This window comes from Calypte anna, chromosome 2, assembly GCF_003957555.1.
Source record: "Calypte anna isolate BGI_N300 chromosome 2, bCalAnn1_v1.p, whole genome shotgun sequence".
Taxonomy (NCBI): Eukaryota; Metazoa; Chordata; class Aves; order Apodiformes; family Trochilidae; genus Calypte; species Calypte anna.
This window is the reverse complement of record NC_044245.1, coordinates 120,442,105-120,464,087: the sequence shown is the minus strand read 5'-3', so window position 1 is coordinate 120,464,087 and position 21,983 is coordinate 120,442,105. Positions and strand designations below refer to the sequence as shown.

The following is a 21,983-nucleotide window of genomic DNA, read 5'->3' as shown; positions in this document are numbered from 1 at the left end:
CTTCATTCTTGTATTCTGAGAATGTTAAATTTTCTGTCTCAGAAGGTTCTTGCAGCTCAGTAAATGCCTTCACCCACATACAGATTTCCTGAGTTGGGAGCAATTTTGCACAATGAGTAGGACTGAAAGCTAATATTTCCATCTGTAAAATATACAATTCTGATTCACTTAATGGTGTGGTTTATAAAGATGATTCACAGAAATCTGTAAAGAAATGTCTGTCAGCACTTCATGGCATTGAAGATGTAGGAGGTTTTCCATATTTTCTCCATTGTAGGCTGAAAAGACTCTCTTCTTTCCTCTAAAACCATTACCTTCTTTCACCCAAGTTAGCATTTACAGTGAAGGGCAGAGAAATCTTTCATTTAAAATAATGAGCCACAGACACAAGTTTCTCAAAGGGACCTAAAAGCACCCAAACTCATAAGCAAAGCCTCTTCTACCTCCAGTGGCAGCTTTTCATGTAGCTCTGCACTTGAGTAGAACCCATGAGCCCAATTCCTTTTATGTAATTACGCCCTCCCAGTCAAAAAACACCCCTCTATTCAAAATCTACTCAAAGGAGACATACAACAAAATATACTTTCCAAGGCTCTCGAGAGACATTATCTAAAAATATAAATCTTAAAGAATCTTCCTAAATTTTTCAAAGTCTGTACAAAATAAACAACTGCTTAGCTGCAAATAAATTAGACTAAATAGCAAGGCACTAGAGAAACAAAAGGGAGTGATTTGTTAAGTTATCCCTGTCCAGAAAAAAAAGGCTGTTGAACATATGCTTCATTCTAAACACAGATGGAATTAAGAATGCACTTAAATTCTTTTCTGAATCAGAATTAAAAATTGAAAACCATAGCTATGTAATTATTTGCCATGTTACAGATGAATCAACTAAAATGTTGCCATCCTATTTCATATGATTTCAATAATCTGCTTATTCAGGGGGGCTGGACAAGATGACCTCCAGAAGTCCCTTCCAACCACAGACACTGTGATGCTGTGAATACTGAAGAGATGAAAGCATATTTCAGTTTTATACTTAGTCACAACATAAGCAACATAAAGCATTGTTATTGTTTATGTAGATAGTCATAAAATTAACAAAGGCAAATGTGTCATTTGGATCATTCATTTTTCTTTATTGAGCTTTGATAAAAAACAGTCCATTTGAAATATTTCCAGCAAACTTTTCAATTCCAAATGCTCAACACAAAAAAAAACCAGTATCAGACTTCAAACATATAAAGTTACATCTCATTATAATTTAACATTTAACAAAGCTACTAATTTCTGATTTTTTTCATAATTAAGTTTACAAAAATAATATTACATTTATAAAATAAATCAGCTTCTCCCAATAAATTACAGCGGTGTTCTTCTTATTCAAAAATGTAGTATATCATACAAAATAGATAACTTTTTTGTCAGATAAAATACTAAAGTATATTTTCCATCCGGTACATTTTGGCAGTGTGTGGAAACAATTCATTGTACACTTGATATCCAAAGTACATTGTGAAAACTAAACACATTAAGCTATTATACATATTGCTTATATAAGGCAAGGGTAGCCAACTCAGGGACTACTTTCTATTTCCCACTAAATGTTTTTTGTCAGACCAATACTGCCACAGTTATGCAATTGACTTCATTAATCTGACACAGGAAAGCCATGCAAGCCCAGCTTGAGCCAAATGTTCTTTTCATGACAAATGCACAAAAGTGACACCCATTAGTCAGCTTTTGGGCTGCTCAGTATCCCTCACACATGGTTTACCATTGTATTTCCCCATAAAGTGCTGGTGGCCATCAGCACAGTCTGGTAGCTCCTAAAGTTAATGGCAAAATGTTGGTACTATATTCCATCATCAAAACTCATGCTAAAAGGAACTTGTAAAAAGAGTAATGCATTGATAAAAATAAACAGTAACCAGCAAAAAGAAAAACACTCTAAAAAGCAAAACATAAACATTAGGAGGCTTTACAAAAGCAACTACTTTAAAATAACATAAAAACAAGGTCTCATTGGTGGTAAGTGTATTTCCATGAAAGCCTTTTGAACATGCAGGTTAGCTCAGCATTTCCTGCCTGCAAAAAACATAACTGAAATATCTTATCAGTGTGTTTCAGAAACTTTTACAAGTCAGAGATTTAACTACACCATCTTTGGATTCTGCAATTAATGCAGGTGTCTGGCTCAAGATGACCAACATCTCACTTTGCAGAATTTCTGCACTCCAATGTTTTCTCTTTGCAATCATTCAGTAAACTGCAGAATTACTTCTCTCTTTTTTCTCTGTTTCTCTCTTACACAAGTTCTGAGAAGAAAGTCTGCTTTAAAGTACTAAAAGAAAAATTGTTGCTGTCTGGTATAAAAATGTGGAAAGTGGTGATTTTCTTCATGATTATTTGAACAAGAGATCACTTTATATATCATAATGGATCATTTTCACATAACATCCCAAGTGAACATGTGTCGCAAGGTCCCCTTTGAGCAAAACCACAAAAAGTCCAAAATCTAGATGGGTTATTACAGACTCCAGGCACAAAACTTGGTCAGTGTTGGGTCACCTTTGACTGGAAGAGGAGGAAGAAGAGGAGGAGAAAGGGGCTTTTCATAGTAAGTCAATTCATTCCAAGCTTCTGAAAACTCTTAAAAATCCAGAGAATAAGTATTTGGTGTGCTGGATATCTTATGGCTTGAAATGCCATGGCTCAAACCACAAACATCTAAAGCTCAGAGTTAGTTCATACCTCTCCAGACACAGAGCTACTGCATACTACTCTATACATAGAGTGAATGGTGAAACATGCATTCACTGGCCAGTAAAGCAAATAAACACAATGGCTACATTTACCCTTGTAAATCAAACAGTACAAAGTCTATACTCCAGCCTTGAGGTCAAGTGGCATGGTCTGGCCATATTCCTACTTATACCCTCTGTGCCCCTAAAGCAAGGTGAAAAGTGTCCCAGAATGGCCTAATTCCCATAATGTCCATACGAATAGGTAAGCAGGGGAGATTGAACACTTCTGTTGAATTTTAACTTGATATCTTTCTTTCAAAACAGGATTTTTTAATTATTATTCTTTTTTAATTAATCGGGTGTTTCTGCCCTTGTTTTCTCCTTTCTATTTAATACATGTGCTTTGGTAGCCTACTGTTCTACTATTTGAGGAATCTTGGCTTTTGTTTGATTAACACACTTTTTCATGTCTACAATTCACAGCTAAACAAGCACTAACCAGTTCCGTCACAAAGAAAAAAATTATATACACATCTAAAGCAATAACATTAAGACAACAACTAAAACAGGAAATAAAAAAATTAATCTGTGCAGTTAAAAGATCTAAAAACAGTATCAACCTCTATACATGTTTGTCAGACTGCAGTGTCCACAGTTACAGTTGTGAATGGCAGTCAGAACAGTGAGCATCACTTTCCAAATAACAAGGTGTTTTAAGAAACATCCACAGTAGTGTCTGCTGAGGAAATAATTTCCTTTATCATCCTGAGATTTTAAATGTGCAAGTGTCCTACCAATTTATCTAGTGCATAAAAAGGAAGAGGGAAGGGATGGGAGAGGAGAGAGGGAGAGAAGGAGGGACAGACAGATGAGTATGACAGGCAGAGAAACATTATCACAATGGTTTGGGTTTCAAAATAGATTGCTGTGCAATGACTGAAGCCTGATTCGTAGACATTTTGTATTCTTGCCCAGAGCCTTGTGGAGGGGAAGGTAATGGAGTTTCTGGAGTTGCTGAAAAAGAATACAGAAAGAATTATGTATTTTTATAATCTGGCCTACTCTGCATACACATACTACTGCCCCAAAAGGAAGTACTGTTATATTTGGCATACTAGATAAACAGGATATTTTCTAAAATCAGAATGGCGAGGCTTGGAAGGGACCATTAAAGATCATCTAGTTCCAACCTCCCTGCCATGGGGCAGGGACACCTCCCACTAAACCAGGCTGCTGAAGGCCCCATCCAACCTTGCCTTGAACACTTCTAAGGAGGGGCAGCCATCACTTCCCTGGGTAACCTGTTCCAGTGCCTCACCACCTTCACAGGAAAGAATTTTTTCCTAATGTCTAACCTAAATCTCCCTTCTTCAAGTTTTAAACCATCATGGCTCGTCCTCTCACTACACACCTGTGAAAAAAGCCCTTGCTCAGCTTTCTTGTTTCTTTTAGTTGTTAGAATTTTCAGTTTTTGAAAATTTTTCATGTGAAACCAGTGATATATTAGAATAGTGCTGAACTTTAAATTCAGGTCAGTGTCTCTCATTTAACACTGTTTATATACATGCATTTTTAATGCACAATTATTTTAATTTAAAAATGATGATGAAGTAACTCTATGAGCACTGACAGGCCACCATTCTAATTAATATTTTTAACTGTAACAGTGAAATGTTATGACAGAGGCAAACTTGCAATTACTCACAAATCTGTTCTGTATGTACAGGAGCAGACATTGAACTTATGAGGATAGTTTGGCCAGTTAATGGATCTTGGGCTAAGTGAGGATGCACTGGATGATGCAGATGACTGGCATCATTAGAAGTACCTGCAAAAATAACATGAGCACACATCAATTCAAAAGAGCATGTTGTTGTCAACGATTTATACTGCAATAATTATGTTTCTGTAGAGCAAATATTTTGATTGGCAATTTGAATAATTGCCTCCGGATATTCATTAAACAATTTAACCAGACTTCAACTGTATTAAGCACTGTGTTTATTTTCACTGTTTTGACTGCACTGACAGTGGATTTCATTAAATACTTGGAAGGGATCTTCCATCTGCCTAGGGAACTGTGTGCCTAGATACCCAGCAATGATTGGGAAGTATACAGCACAATCTGAGGTTGTAGAGATGAGCTGCCAAAACAAGAAGGCTTTATCTAACAATCATATGACTCAAAGCTCAGCAAGCAAGGTGTGGTCAAAGTGTTTGCTTACATCATGATTCTCTCAGTGTCTCTCAGTGTCCTAAATTCAAGAAAACAAGACATGGTAAATTTAACAAGTTGTTATCTTACCTCCCAATAACATTTCCTGAAGCAAACTGTCAATTTTGACAATTCCAAATAGCTTAACCAATTGTATTTGCTCAATCATTTGCCAAGTGATGCTCTGGAGTGTAGGCAGTAGAAGCAGAAGTTCTCCAAATCTCCCTCGGGAGTCATACTGACGGTCATTAATATAATCCTCTAAACTGATCTGAACTTGGAACCGCATGTTCTTAATCTTCATTGGATTACTGAGTCCCTTTGCATCTTAAAAAATGAGAAAACAAACTTAAAGTCAAACCAGATTATATTTGGGAGGAGCATCTTATTTTTTTCCAGTTCATTTTTTCCTGTTCAGCTGGGTAACACAAACAGATGCTACATCAACAAAAATCACTCTGAATATAATCACATGTACAATAATTCCAAGATGTGTTTTTGAAAGGGTACCTGGATCAAAAAACACAATTGCTTTCAAGCAAGCATACTCATTGTCATCTATTTGAATCTCCTGGAAGGGTCGAACCAGCTCATCTAGAATCCGATTTGCCACCCGGCTGATCTCCACCTCGGTGCTGTTGCGGTGGATTATGTAATTGTTGCCTTGGAGAGAAAGAAAACCAACATGTGGATTGACACAAAAACTTTGATGTAATGTACTAGATGTAGTCCCCTTTTCCAAAGCACACGTTTTTGGTTAGTTTGTATTTTTTTCTTTATCAAATATTTAATATTTTTTTAAGTAATAACTTTTATTTGTATCATACTTGGTACAGAACTGTTCTATGTACAAAATACATCTGTCATCTGTAAATAATCTGTGCATGTAAAAATGCCAACTGAAGAGCCCACAAGACTGAGCTCTATATCTGGAATGCACAAGTAGGCCATTATCTTTACATAATAGATACATGTAATGGTAAATCGATCTTAAAATTTCACATTTCTCCATGAAAATTATACATCCCAAGTTGAGTAATCAGGATTTGTCACTGGACAAAGAAACCTCCTTCCAGACAAGGCATCAGGAATACTTCTAACAGATTCTTCTGCAACTCCTAATAAAATTTCAAAGCCTCTTAAAATTTTCAGTACCAAAAGAATTTCCCCTGCTCTTCTAATTTTAAATTTTCATTTTGGGGAAGACTCCATGACACTGCAATTCACCTTCTGTCCATAAATCATCTCACCTAAATGTTGAGAACAGTGAGAAAACCACAAACCTTCCAGAAGCCACCAATTTTTGGAAGACAAGCTGATGCTTATATCATAACACATCCATGCCAGAAAGGGACTCAAAAGCTATACAGGTATCTACCTCCAAAAATCAGAAATAAGCCTTGGAACCTGAAATTATTTCTTTTTTCAATACATATGGTGATATTGGTTCATGTTGACAATATTTTTCTGCTTAGCATTTACCCTTTTTGTCTTTATTGCCCACTAAATCAAATAAAAATCTACAAATGTTTTATTGTCTTTCTGTTAATTTCATCAGTAAAACTGTATCTAGAAGAAGAACTAGGTTAAGAAGGTAATTTGTGCAGTTTTTAATCTGAAAGGATTGTTGATTAGACTAGTAACTCCAGAACAAGCCCTTCCTGTCCCTTTAATGCTATGAAAAGTGTAAAAATAAATTCAAGCTGATCAAGAGCTATGAAAAGGCAGACCCTAAGAGGAAGGAGAAAAAGCAGTGGAAGAATCCCTTGTACCACACCATCAATGAAGAAACTAGTGAGAGTCTGTAATCTGTTTAGTCTTGCCTAAAATAAAAAATCCTGTCCAAGAAGACGTGCACATTTTCTGAAAATAAAAACCAAAAAAACCTAAAAAGCTCCAAAGTTATGTACTTGTTTAATAGGACCATTTTTGGCACAGTGCTTTTCAGACTGGCAGAGTAATGTGTCTAACAGTACTAACAAATGCCTCCTCATGTCACTATATGTACAGGGACACATGTCATGGTAGTACTGTGCCTCTCTGATGGGTGAATGAAGGCAAGAGATGCTTCCACCACATGATGACAACCCTTTCCCTAACAGACACAATATCTTTACAAGACCCAGGAAAGGAGCCTTTTTAAGTGACCAAGAATATGCTTATGCAGGTTTATAAAAATGAGCCCTCACCATGCCATGGATGCTCCTATCTCCCACACGTCAGGGAACAACAGGCATGCTGTTCATATGATGGTCACATGGTGAGAATCAAGGCAGCAATGAGAGGGCTCTTGGGAAAGTGAGTTGTAGGGATGCCTATCCAGGCTATCCAATTTTCTAGCCTATATGATCTTCTATAAATATATCTGAAGTGCTCTTTGGAAACCTCCAGATAGATGATGTAATGAAGACTGAAATTAGTACATGGGCCATAGGTTGCCTGCTCTCCTCTTAAGCGAAAGGTTTTTAACATTTTTTTGTTGCTGTTTTGTTCTGGTTTTTTATGGGACAAAGGTGCAGAAAGGATGCTAATGTAAGGAGGCAATTCGCCAGAAGCTCCCTTAACTTGTGGTTTTAGGTATTCAATAAACCTTTAGCCATATTAACTCACAGGAAACTGTCCACCTGCTTTCTCTGGAACAGTGCACGTGACATTATGTCATTAATAGCTATTCAGCATTCACAGAATGCATTGTTTTGATTGTGCCAGAACAGTTGTTCCACTTAAGTGATTACATGGTTGCTAATGTACTATAGCATCATCGTTATTAATTAAAACAAATCAAATGTTTACCTAAGAGTAAAATATCCTTATATGCCATGGACCGTTTTGCTGCTCCAAGCAACAGGTGCTCCCCAGCATGTGCTCTTAGCAGGGCAACCTCATGAAAAAAAAAGCAGACTCATTAGAAGATAAAGCAGTAAGTTCCAATATGGGCAAAAGAAATGAGGATCTATATTACTGTGAGTATATTCAGCTATTGGTACAGGTTTAAGACTGTTAAGGTTCTAATGTAAAATGCAAAGTGAATGTAACAACCTTAACACCATGCTAACAGCACCCTATAATTAAATTATCATTCACTTCTAGCATTTGGTCTTTAAACATACCGCTCTGAAAAATAAGTCTCAATAAATAGAACACTTGGATTTATTTCCTAGTACCTATTCCCTTAATTTGTCTCTGGAATTTTAAGTTGACACCAAAGACTCTGGTGGGCTAAGATGAACTGTTAAGTACATTCAGCACTAGCAGTGTTTTGTTTTCCTCATGCTGAACCAAAAATTTAAGTACCACTTAAGAGCTTTTTTCCCCCAAAACCCAGATATGCTAAAATATCTACACCTTTCAAAGAAGAAACCTGAATCATGCCAAAAAGGCACTTTAAAATGTGGTCTTAGTTTAGTCTTTGCCACCTATTTACTATCCTTTTGCCTTTAATGTCTGCTTGAAACTCCAGCCTCTGTTTCCTCAAGGAACTCCTCTTTTGTCAAGTAATTCCTTTTTTTAATTAATCCAATCTAATACTTTATGAGCTATAAAAAGGTACACAGCACCTAAGAATACTCAGTATGATAAGATTTTTCAGGTTCCTGCTAGATTTAGCTTATCTGCTCTGGCCTGCTCTATGCTTTGCTAGTCAAGCTTATTCCCAGACCAGGAGTCATTTGCTCAAACCCAGATGGTATAAATGCACAATTTGCCTTAGAAAGAGGCTATTGCAAATGCAAAAATGGCATTTGTTTTTACCCCCAGTATCTCTGTCATTAGTCTTCTAAAGTACTTAAGGTTCCAGATTATTTCCCAGCATGCATTCTTTAAACAGCGCAGGGCTGTTTATCACCTATTTTTCTAAGCTGATTTTTAAATATTTTTTTAAAATATAGAGAGGAACTTTTAAATGAGTTTTGATCCCTTCTCTTTTCCTTCATTCTATCTTAACGATAAAACCAGCAATATTTGCTTGCTTTTGTTGACCTGGCATATTAAAATTCTCCTTCTCATTTTTAAGTTATTTCACTATATTGAGCTTGTGCACACATATCATATTCTGTGGGTCTGCAGAAGTCATAAAGCTCCTACTTTGAAGAAAGAATATAAGAGGGAACGAGCTCATTTTGAGTCTCAAACCCAAGAATGATCTAAACCTTCTCACAGAATTCACTAAAATCTCAGAGACTGAAGGGGCAAAAGGGAGGAATTACTCAGTTCCTCTTCACAATGTCATTTTCAAGCTGAGTAAGATTTTGGTGGACAGGAATTAAGAGATCCTGAGCCATGAATTAACCTTCTGCTTAGGCAGCCAATGAGAGAAGTGCTAATTGCAACGTGGAAATGCTGGTGTCAGCACAACTTTGAAGTCCAGATATTAGGCTTACATATATATTAGGATATAGTACAGATGTGATGATAGATCAGATCTCTTTAAGAGAACCCTTAACAAGTTTCCAGGTTTGATGCTTTTCTCCCCCCCACTCACTGAATACAACATAATATTAGTACATTGTAGTATATGACAGATCATTTGCTTTGGATTGGTATCAGTAGGTTTGCCATTTTTTTGATATTCTAATGGTTTGGTTTTTTGGAAGTGGAGAACACCTGATTCAAATTAAATAACACACTGTCTGAAACCATATTATAATGAAAGGTGAACATGAAATAAATTCTCTGCAAGATCAGAAAAAAAGCAAAGCTTTTTTGTTTTTTTACAAGTTTTTTTTTTGTTGTTGTTTTGAGTGGTGCTTGTTATCTCAGCTTGCAAATGAATACAGAAAGAATAAAACACTATAAGATGCACTCATTTACTGATTCTTTTTTTTTTTTTTTTAACATGCTAGGTCCTTCTCAATTTCCACTGATTTCTTTTTGTGGTGCTATTTGAAAACAAAATTCTAAAATGGTAAGTCCAGAACACAGCTCTATTTGACCAGACAAAAAGATAGGGTTTAACCAGAACATTTAAATATCACAGAAATAACATGACAGAAATTAAAGTTCTCTCTTTTGTCTCCGCTTATACCTGGTCATCCAGTGGTAATTCACAGAAGCCTGGAATGTATTTAGCCCATTCCACCAGTACCAAAAGTTGTTGCTTCATAGATTCACAGACATCACTAATACCAGCAATTTTCTTAACATTTATGTCAGTGCTAGCACCAGGACTGGATATCGAGATCTGGCCATAGTGAGAAAAAAATAAAAACACAACAAACCCACAGTGTTAAATTTAATATAATTGCATTTTCACCAGTTAACAGCATATCTAAGAAAAAAAATCATCAGTAATCATGCATACCCTTGAGAAATTCCTTGACCATACAGACCATTATTCTGCACATAAATTATAACATTATATTTCTCATTATTACCAGTGTGTTCTATCATATTTTTGTATATTAAAGTATGTTAAAAATGACACTATTCATACAGCAATACAACATCATCTTATTACAAAATACTGTTTTAAATATGTCAGAGCCCTTTTTATTTGTGCGGGGGAGGTGTTTGGGTTTTTTTTTTTTAATGGTTGACATTTAGTTCATGTCAGGGAAAAAAAGCTCATAGGAGCACTAAAGTAACATTAAGGACAAAGAAAGAGAGAGATAAAGGGGTAACATGTTTTCTACTAAAAGGATAAGTATCATTAACTTTAGATGCTAAACCAGGGGTTTTTTAGTGCCTGAAGGAGAATGGTTTGTAATGATGAAGCAGCAGTATAGGCAGGGGCCTGAGACATTTCAGAGCTAATGTAAAGGATATGAATGTGCATCAGACCACCTGCAGCGAACAGCATTCTGTGAAGTAAGAAGAGTGCAGTATCTTTCTGGCACTTTCACATAATCACTAAGACAAATCCTAAACTTAATGACTTTTAAAGGAAAGGAACAAAACCAGGCTTGCTCTTAAGCCAGGCAGGAGAAACAACTTAAGATAAAACCAAGCCTGGGAATTAACGGTCAGCTTTATAGAAGCTGTCATGCCAGGGAAGAAAGGAAAAGGAAAAGGAAAAGGAAAAGAAAAAGGAAAAGGAAAAGGAAAAGGAAACAAGGGAAAAGGGAGTCTTGATCATGACTACCTACATGAGATTATCTAGCACCCTGTCTAGCACATCTTGAAAACCTCCAGTGACAGCGACTCTACCACATTCCTGGGAAAGTTGTTCCAGTTATTGATTGCTCTCACTCTTTCTTATATCAAGATGAAATCTCTCTTGCAATTTGTACACATTAATGACTTGATGAATATGACAACGTTAAACTGCAACCCTATTGTCCAGAGCACCATCAGACACTAAGGCACCACCAGAGCCTTTACTCCTACAAGACTCCAGAATTCCTCTTTCTGATTTTCACTATTCAGGAAGCATCTCCTGAATCTGTAGGGGAAGCATTATACTTGGACAAAATTCCTCTGTAAGAGATCTTCAGGCACAAAAATAATTAATTTTCCCTATTTCAATATGAACATTTTAAAAGGAATGAATGACACCATCTTCCTCATTTCACAATTGAAGGACAAGTCCAATGATCTGTGACAATATCACCTCCACCAAGTCTCTCCTCAGGACTCAGATCACCTTACCATTTGATTGAGAGAAAAATATAGAATTTTAAGACTATTAAGACTATTAAGCAATATGTGAATAGACTCTGCAAATATACTTCTGTTTGCCTTATTTATATGTCTAAGAATATTAAAATGGAATTTTCAAAGGAATGTAAGGAAATTAGTGTCCACACCTCTTTGAATGTAATGACTTTGGACAATTTTTTCCAGCCTCAAGGACAGATAGATGCCATGAGCTGCTTGAGAAAGACAGGGACTTAAAAGCAGTAAGAACCATAAAGCTTTATTAAGAAAGGAGCCTCGGATATATTTTCCCAGACTATGTAGAATATTTTTTTAACTGACTTTGCTTTAAGAATGTATTCTAATATTTATTCATTCGCTGGGAAGAGAAAGCTAGGTGCATTCTGGAAGCAGAATAAAATAATCTCAATAAATATATTTAATGCAATTAGAAACTGGAAAGTATTTAACTTTAAAAAACATGGTCATAAAATTATTTTGTGGTAGATCTCAGTACCTGACGGGACAATGTCTCAGCTTGTGACAAGGTGCTAATAGAGGGAATGTTGCAGCCATCAAAAGTGTTTCTTCTTGTACTTATCCTGTCCCGTTCGTTTTGTACAGCTGGAAAAGAATAAGCATCTCATTTATTGACTTGTAGGCACTGCCACACAATATCGTTTCAGAAATTTTGATATTAAAAAAAACAAACAAAACAAAAAACACCCCACAGACTCTTGTGCTTTTAGCACTCAGTAATGAGAAAGGATGACATCACATGTTAATGGTCTTTACCCATATACTGTCTGCCTGTAAAAACTACACATAAATAATTGTAAATAGATGTTGAATTATAAGTCATTATTGTGACTGGCTTCACTACAGTAAAACCTCTTTCTTCCCTCAAACTTCAACACATGCTGTTGTTCTGTTATTTTAACCAATTTCATGTCAGGTTTTATGAGAATGCTAGAAATGGAACACATGCAGACTGCTGAATAGGTCAAGAGGTACAACATCATCACTGAAAATATGTTTCAGAGGAAGGCTGAAAACCCTATTCCTACTCTCCTTTAAGAAAATCTGAAGAAGGAAAGAACTGTAAATTTAAGCCACTAGTAAGATGGTTTTGAACCTTAAATCTCATGCTCCTCCACAGTGAGACTGCATTCCTAGCCAGTTTACAGAACATTCATTAATTTAAAAAAATACAAAAATAAACACTAAAACAGTTTTGGGCGGTAAGTTTTGTCCTATGGGACCCAAAAAAGAGGCAGCTGAAAAAGTCCTTCAGATACAGAATTCTTAATCAGCACATGCAAGGCTTATGAAACAACAAATCTTACTTTTGAATTGAAGGAAGAACTAAAAATAAAACTATCAACCAGAGTTTTCTAAAACCTAGATCATGTCCAAGGTTAGTCTAAGGAGAAAAGGAAAAAAAAATTTACTGATCAAAACCTTTTTATTACACAAAGAATCTCATCATCTTTTAACAGCAGCAGCTTTATTTCCAAAGATATGTTTGCTGTTTTGTGAGAAACAATCTGCATTACAGAATTTAGAAATCAAACCAAAGGTTTCAATAAAAAAAAATAATTCTATACACTGCAAACTTTTCAGGTTTTATCTGAACAATGTGCATACTTTATTCCAGAGGTGTACCAACTTTTTGCCAAGGACACTCTGTGATGGGCCTTTTATTAAGGTCACAGTAAGAAATGCTGCGCAGTGATAAACACAAAGTGCTAAATGTTCATGTAGCAGGAAAAAAATATAACCTGTTTTAAAAGAATGGAGAAAAAAACTCATTCACACTCAGCAGCATAAGTGCTACACAGAAAATTAACATAAGGTCATCTCTGATTAGTATTAGAAAAACAGTGAGTTACTCTGACAATCGCTAGGAAAAGTCACTAATAGAGTGCTTTGAGAATCACCAAGAAATGCTTCCATTTTCCCCTGCATATGCATAATTTTGGATTATTAGACTGGATTGTCTGTCTTGGATGTTTTTTTGTCAGTTCAAGTTAAATTGCCTCAAACAGAGCCTCCATGAGAAAGGGGGAATATCTGCTCAGAGGGCTTGAATAGCTTTTACCAGCCTTTTGCACCTTCACCCTGAAGAAAAGGAAGTGATTGTTAGAATGAAACTATCATTTAGACTATGCTATGCTTAGGCTCTGAGACATTCCCCAATGGTATAGAGAAGTACAGAACAACACACAAGCAGCAAAATTTACAGTTCAGCATCTTGAATTATTTTAACGCTGGGAAGCCTTAAATAAGCACGGCTTGGACACAATGAAAAATGAAAGTTTTATAGCTGTTGGGACCAGAGGAGGCTCAGTGGTATAAATTAGGTTAAAAGTTTTGTGCTGGATATATCTTCACTTCATCAACATGAGTCAGCAGAATGCCTCATGGAGATGTTAGCTAGCCGTGCACAGGGATGCATTAGGATCTTGAGGGAAGTGATGACTTCTTTGTTTTGGGCTTCTCAATACACAGATGATGCTGGAAAACTGGGCAGTGTCCAGTGGAGGGCTATGGATATGTAACCCACAAGACACAAAAGGTGAAGCAGAGTGAGATATCTTGATAAGAAAGAACAGGTCCAAGGCAGAGGTAAGGGTCTGATTTCTGTAGTTTACAGAAAATGAAGCCAGATTCTTCTCTGATGTACAGTGAAAAGACAAGAGGCAATGGATGTTACCCTGATCGTAGCAGGACACATTCCAATCAGATATAAGGAAAAACATCTTCCCAATGAGCATGGTCCAGCACTGGAAGAAGTTTTTAGAGACTGTAGAATCTTGCCTCCCAGGGACTGTACAAACCTGGCAGGAGAGGGTCTCAAGCAACCTGGCTGTACCCAGAAGTTAGCATTGTTTAGAATGAGGGCCTGAACTAGATGACTTCCAGATGCTCTTTCTGAATGAAAATATTATTTAATTTCAGCTTTTGAAAGTCTTTGAAGCTTTGTTTTTTGCAAAACTTTTAGGGCTGCTGTGGACACACAGGTCTTCCCTTTTCTTCACATCAGATTGATAATATTCATTTAAAAAGTTACTGATTTAATGGCCCAAATTACAAGGTTAAGCTGTGCTCAAGGAGATCCATAAAAATTAGCAAACCTACTTCATACTTACATGGTGTAATGCTGTTTAGAATATCCCCATCCAGATACAATAACAACATCTATTTTGCTTCATCCCAAAACTCAATCACTGGCAAAACATTACTTTAGTATAGGTATATAAGAGCATAAAGAAACAATTTCCTTTATCTCAGGAAAGCTATGTATAGACTAAGTATATGACAAAGTAATCATCATCACAGGAGAACTGCCCACCATTGCACGCTGACCTTCAGACAGATACACTGTGCTCCCAACAAAGCAGGTGGCCAAGTTTCTGATGAAAGAACCATTTCTGGGTGCTTCTGTGAACCTGACAGAGACATCTTTTGCCTCTACATCATAACTGCCAGTGAAGCAATAGTCTCAACAACCCAATACAAAAATTGGCTGACATTCCCACTCCCTTTTCTTTGATGTTGCTCTGCTCTTGGGGTTGCCCAGTCCTTCCACTTGGACAAGAGGATCACTGTGTTAACCACGTTTCTTATGTTGGTCAGTGAGATCCATAAGTAACAGTCATCTCATATAAAGCCTCAATGAGATTTGAATATTTTTCAATTAATGTGGTCACTCCAGTGAGTGCCTTTTTCTAACACTCCAAATGTCAGAACTCTTTACTCACCTGAAAATTAGATGACACATATTTCACCTTGATACAAAAGCATTTCTCCATCATGAAGGCATTACAGCAGACTCTCCATTGAATTATTCTGGAGTTTTTTATAATTTTTATTACTAATTCATATTATTTATCTTTATAAAAAATTACTTTATTACCTTCTTTTTTCATTCCTGCTCGGAAACACTTTTTTAAACGACAATATCTGCACTGATTCCTTTTATCCTTGTCAACAATACATTGGCGGTTGAATCTATAAGAGAAAAGGTGAATCTGTAAAGCATTACTAAAGCAGCATGCAGATTATGAAGAAAAAACCCAACCAACTAATCCAGTTCATCAGAACAATGTCTATAACTACAGATTTTCTCCCTCACTTTTTATTTTATTAGTAATTCTTTGAGACATGTTTCATGTTCACTCGATTTTCAGGAATATATGTGTGCGTAGACACATTTGCATTGGAATGGGCAAGTGTAGAAAATTTTGGAGCTATGTGCATAGCTTACATCTTTTTTTTCTTTTTTTTTGTGAGATATGTCAGTAACTGGCTGCATCAAATTGAGGTGGGAAAAAACCAAAAACAACAAAAAAAGAAGAAAAAAGCCACAAACAGAAAAAGTAAAGCATAACCAAGGAAAATGCCAATTATCACTGGCATTAAGGAGCCCTTAGCTACCAAACCTTTTGCTGGTAAAGTTTACTCCTTCTGGAAGATAACAGTGAACAAGGTACATGTATCATTCCAGATGATGACAGGAAATGGGAGGAAAATATTCTAACATCACAATGAAACAAAGACATGAACAGACACAGAGCATGACACTGCAAGGCTCTCATGCACATTCACATGTGTTCCCAAGATGGGTGTATATGAGCAATCCCCCCCTGTAGAGAAACAAGATAAACCAGGTGCTTTGAGTTGCCAAAGAGTGGGTGTGAGTCCACCTGTGCCTGGTTAGGGCAGGCCCCCTATTACCAGGGGACCAATAAAGGTGGGACACACACCCACAGAGAGAAGCTCACTCTGGTGCAAGGTATGGAGAGGTCAGCAGCTCATCGAGCCTCAGGAGCAAGAAAGGCTCTTCCCACTACACCCCGCTCTCCCTGTTTGCTTGTCTTTTTGCTCCGTGTGTTTGTTAGATAAATTCTTCTTTGTTTTGCAGACCTCTTCCTGAAATCACTTGCAACAGCTCGTCATACTACTTCAGGGAAATGTCTATGCTTTATCAATGTGGTATATCTGTAGAGATTTCCTTGTAAGACTATTAGGCAAACAAGGAGGACTGTAAATAACATTTCTAGTAAAAGCCACTCTTACAAAAAGTTTAGTTATTTATTTAGTTATTTGCCTGAACGCACAAAGGTTTCCCTATATTCTGTGCCCATCTTAAAACAGATTTTAGGGACTTGCCACGAACAGATCAGTTGATGAGACATGGTGCACAGACCTGAGGTGTGATAACCTGGGAAGCCAGATATCCAGAAGATGTCTGGATCTATTAGAAGATGTTCATTCATATTGACAAGGGGCAATGGTCACTTAAAAGAGTACTGTATCATTCAAAGTCGGAAGATACACAGATGCACCTCTACAGCTCTTGAAATAAGACTCATAAAGCTGAGATTTTCTATTCAGAAAATGACTTCATAAGTTAAAAACTTGAAAAGAAATTTTAGAAAACAGCTAGGAATTGCACTTTTCAGGTTGCCATTTTTCTTTTTTTTTTTTTTTTTTTTTTTCAGGAGATAACCTTTGTAATCAAAAATAAAAAACCAGCTCTGGAGTCATTTGAATTAAAGATATTTTTCCAATTGTAAGAATATATCATGAACCACATCCTCACCAGGAATTCTGGTTAGAATTCTGTAAGAAAAAAATGAAAATACCCTGACAGTTCTGAAAGGTCTGAATGCAATTTTTGCATAAATTAGTTAACTTAGTGCCTCTAGATGAACTTTTGAAATACCTGCACGTATAGACGTGGTTTTTCCGTATACTGCGCCTAAAGAATCCCTTGCATCCATCACAGCTGGAAGCACCATAGTGTTTTCCTGTTGCTCGGTCTCCACATATTGCACAGAGACTGCTGACCCCATTGTCAGCAGCATTCATGTTGACAGCTTCTCCAGAACTGTCTGAGGAGAGGAAAGAACAACACATTTCATTACGGGTAAGAATTTTGACAACCATCCCATGAACAATTTGTACTTTAGTGGAAGCTTTTTATGGCCTTTCCCTTTTCCATTGCCACTTTATTATATAGCATGGCATAACTGATTACATCTGCTTCTTAGTCAGATGAAAATTTTTGAAGTTATAGAGATGTAAACAGAATTTATGAAGTTCGCAACAAACAATTTCATTCCAAGCTCCTTCCAACTGAAAGAGGTTAAAAATTAAAGTGTGACTGTATGTATAATTACATATACATTCTTACTAACTTGAAGGGGAACTTTGGCACAAAGCAGTGTTGGCTAGTTAGATTGTAATGATCTCTTATATCAGTTCCCATAGAAGTTGGAAATAATCACCAACTATCATACACAGATACAAGTGCACAGATACAAGACACTTTTACACAACCCTTAATTAAATTTAAAAAAAAAAATGGCAAGAGGGACTGTGTTATTTCCTTGAACACATTTTCCACTGGGGCAGACTTCACATGTACAAGAAGATATTAGCTACATGATTAACAATTAGTCACTGAATATGGTAAATTATGCTGAAGAAATTAACCTGAAATCAAACCAGATATATTTATTCTTTTTTGAGTCAAAATGTTTAACAGACCTGTTCTAAGAAAGCTTTTTCTGTTATGCTTCTGGTATTATGAAAGGAAACCTATTTGCGATATGTAACTACATTTGTAGCTGTTCACTGGGAGAGGAAAGGTTGACATATTAATTAGTTATGCAAACACGTATTCAAATGTCAGGCAAATGAGTTAATGAGCGGTGGACAGGTTGAAAAGTAAAACTGTAAATACCTATACATAGTATTTTTCATATTGTACTACGTCCAATTAAAATTTATTACATGAATGTTATAAAATTTTCATTGTGACCCAAAGAGCTTACAATTTAAACAGAGTTCTTTAGACAAAAAGAGAACCAGCAACATTTTTTTCTGCTTTTACAGAGACACAACTGATAGGAATTTTATTGAAAGTTGATAAAATAAAAATTGAATCTTAAAGGTTAATAATTCAGTTCTGTAAATATTTTATTTTAAAACTAGGTTTGTCATGACTGGAAAATATTTTTTTTAAATGCGTAACAAAAAACTTTCACTTGTACTTTTGTAATTTTTTGATCATATGAATGCTGCAGTATAATTAAAAATACAATATTATAATTCGATGATGAAATATTTCAAAGCAATATAAGTTGTGTATACATACAGGGATATACAAATTTTCTTTAATATTACTCTGAATCAAAACCTCTGGGAAATTGACCTTTTTTTTCAAATGTCTTTTATTTCAACAGAACTCTGGAATATTCCTGAATGTGGATTGCTAAATTTCTCTGAATGTTTCTTATTAATTTTCAGATAGAAAAGACACATAGGAAGGTTCAAAAGAGCCAGCTTTCAGTTCCAGACCAGCACTGTAGCTACAAGATGGTTCATAAATTCTGTAAGAAAATACTTTACCTAAAATCAAAAGAAACTTTCAACAGAAAAAGGCTGCACCTAATAACTAATAATTACAAAACTATTCACTTACAGTGAATAATTTAAACAGCTCTATCACCAGAACATAATGCAACACAGCATAACCTCCCTAAACTGCTTTTCCATTTGATGTAACATTAACAGATCTGAAAGAGTGCGATTCAGCAAAAAACAAACTACCAGTGAAATCATTCATACTAGAACAAAAAGCTGAGAAATCACCTAAAAGTTACCTAATCGTTGAGAGCTTCAAAATCACTTAGGCCATAAAGGTCTGTTTTTTCTTCCCAAATCAATAACCAAATTTACTGTTCTGTTTACTAAGCTTGCTGTAAAGTGACATCAGAAATTCAGATAAAACTTCAATAATAAAACTAATTTAGATTCTGTATGGCAGGAATATGTTAAAATGCAGGTGTTAAGTATTTTTCCAGTAAATCACTAAATATTTCTTCTGCCTTTTAGAAAACATATTTCAATGAACTATACTTTAAGATACAATAAAACAATTTTAAAGTATATAAGAATATTTGACAGACATTTTAGAGTAGTTTAATTTGCTTGATACTTCACTTCAATGGACTAACATTTTTTTTCTTTTTTTTGGACAGGGGGGGAATGGTGTGCCTCCTATTTCAGACATAACTTATAGGTACAGTTTGTCAAAAATTTACTGCATTAAAAGTTCATCTAACATTAAAGAGTTACACCAGCCAAATGCAAATAGTTTTTCTCAGATAAACATTTGTCTTTAGAAAGCCTATGTGATTTTTTAATAAAATCATTCCAGTTCATATATGCACATAGGCTAAATTATTAAATAAATATCAGCCCAACAATTAGAAACTAGGTATCAAGAAACAGTAGCTAATTTTTTTCACGAGCATCTGGATAACTTTGTCCTTCTGAATGTTATATACGAAATATGCTTTCATGTCCAAACTGTCAATACTAGTTATTCATTTGTCTTACAGTAAATAAAACAACTGCTGAGTACTCCATTTTCTTTCTTTGATTAACTGACTGCTGACAGTACAGTTCAGTCACTTTATTACACATAACCTCTCTTTTATTTTCCTTAATGTTAAAGAATTATCATGTTATTAACTTAAAGTTAGCGATGAAGTGTAAAAGACCAGATTTGCGTTTGAAAACAACCCCCAAACGTTCCATTAATAAAAGGTTTAGCTAACACCTTATAGCATTACTGAACTTCACTTTTTCTGTTCACTAGTTGGATTTTGCATCTCGGAGCAGAACTCACCATTGCCATTATACAGAATCTGCATTGTTTCAAACTCCAGCGCTGTGTATGTCGGATCTAAAACTTCGCTGTAGTTTGCCATTTCCATGTCTAGTATTGGTTCTGAGAGCCTCATCATTGAATGTAAAACCGGTGAAAATGCTGCTCAAATGTACAGCCTTCCCATTCTGTTTCACAGTGATTGATAATCCAAAGTTAACTATAAATGTGTCACTTAAGTGCTGCAATGGGAGGAGCTGGAAAACTGCTTCTGCATGCTATATTCTACCTGTTGGGTTTGGTTTTTTTTTTCTTTTTATGATACACTGAAACTTTTCTGATAATCCTGGAATGTTTTATGGAATAACCTTATCAGGAGCTGTACTGATTCCTGTTCTTGAGTGAACCCAAGGACGTGCAGCAAGCTTCCGATCTCCTCTGCCCTGCTACACGCACTGTTGTTGCTGTGTGGTATAAACAGTACTGAACAAACCACTCTGTTTTTTCTGTGCAAAATGACCATAGGTTCATCCACCATTTTCCTCTGTCTCTTCAGAGCAATAAGGAAGTATGATATGACTATGGACTATCCTCACACCCAAAATGATGCGATCATATTTTTAAAGATGATTGTATTTTAAAAGACAGCTTCAAATCCTCCCACAGCTGTGAGTGTTCTTTAATGAACTGGCCGTGTAGGCATTTCTAGCCAAGGCTTCAAGCGCCATAAGCTCAGCAGCAAGAAAGACCACTTCATAGATTCCCTTCATATTTTGTGTCGCTGCCATGGCTCTAGGCACTGGACCTTGGACACTTTCATGAGGTGGCTTCTTAATCTAACTCATCTTCACACAAGATGTGATGGCAGCATCTTGTTTTGAAGGACCATCAAGATGTACAGGGGAAAAAAACATCCAGCTTCTCTGAAAAGAACCTCTGGTAAATCACGTGGTGGACATGGCATTTACATATCTAATTAAAACAACTCCTGGAAATGTAATTTCCCTTTAATCTGTGCAAAAGATAGCTGTATTTCATTTGCTAACTGGGTGCTTTTTAATTTTGGATAACAGAATTTCAAATGTTATGACTTCTCAAAAAATTCTTCACAGAAGAATACCCCTGCTGACTGTCCAGTTTATGTTTAACAAGAGCCAATAACAACATATAAAACATTGAAATGCCCATTTGGATGGAAAAAGTGGCTGCAGTTGCTGCAAAATGTAGCTGCAAAATGGCACCATAAAAACCTTCATCAAAAAGAAAAGTAATCAATGACACACTACTGATGAAAAATGAAAAATGACAGGAAAAGGCCTAGAAAAAAGCATTCCAGTATTCATCCTGCTCATTTCCAAGTTCCTAGGGCAACCTGAGAGGCACAAATCATCCCGTGGGCTTGTGGACATTCAGATGGAGTCTCAGGCCAGTTGTTCCCCTGAGCCCCAGTGTAGTTCAGTCTCCTAATTCTGACAGTAGCTACTCTTCTTTAAGTGGCTATCACAGAGCTATCCCCAAACCAAAAAGTATTTACAATGGTGTTACTGCTTGTCATTGCTGGGAAAGAACTCAAAGATCACAACATCCAGCACCCTCTGCAGATTTTGGAAAGTATCCAGAGGGGCTGCTCTTTTCAGTCAATTGCTAATCCTTCTCCTTTAAACCACCCATCCATTATTGTATTCAATGACACATGAAAAACATGCAAAAGTTGCTATTTAGAAAAGGCCCATTCATTAATGACCAGTGTAACTGCAAATAC

General features: G+C 36.1%; 1 protein-coding gene across 1 annotated transcript in view; it reads right to left on the bottom strand.

The window, feature by feature from the left end:
* Positions 1 to 1,353: 1,353 nt before the first annotated feature.
* Positions 1,354 to 21,983, bottom strand: part of HNF4G (hepatocyte nuclear factor 4 gamma) — a 55,959-nt gene continuing 35,329 nt past the window's right edge. Inside the window, exons 3-11 of the mRNA XM_030446263.1 lie at positions 17,267 to 17,435; positions 15,455 to 15,549; positions 12,053 to 12,159; positions 9,986 to 10,141; positions 7,756 to 7,843; positions 5,473 to 5,625; positions 5,053 to 5,289; positions 4,453 to 4,575; positions 1,354 to 3,761 (exon numbers count right to left, since the gene is read on the bottom strand). Of these exons, the coding sequence (XP_030302123.1) occupies positions 3,643 to 3,761; positions 4,453 to 4,575; positions 5,053 to 5,289; positions 5,473 to 5,625; positions 7,756 to 7,843; positions 9,986 to 10,141; positions 12,053 to 12,159; positions 15,455 to 15,549; positions 17,267 to 17,435 (1,247 nt within the window). The 3' untranslated portion in view covers positions 1,354 to 3,642. The remainder of the gene's footprint in view (positions 3,762 to 4,452; positions 4,576 to 5,052; positions 5,290 to 5,472; positions 5,626 to 7,755; positions 7,844 to 9,985; positions 10,142 to 12,052; positions 12,160 to 15,454; positions 15,550 to 17,266; positions 17,436 to 21,983) is intronic.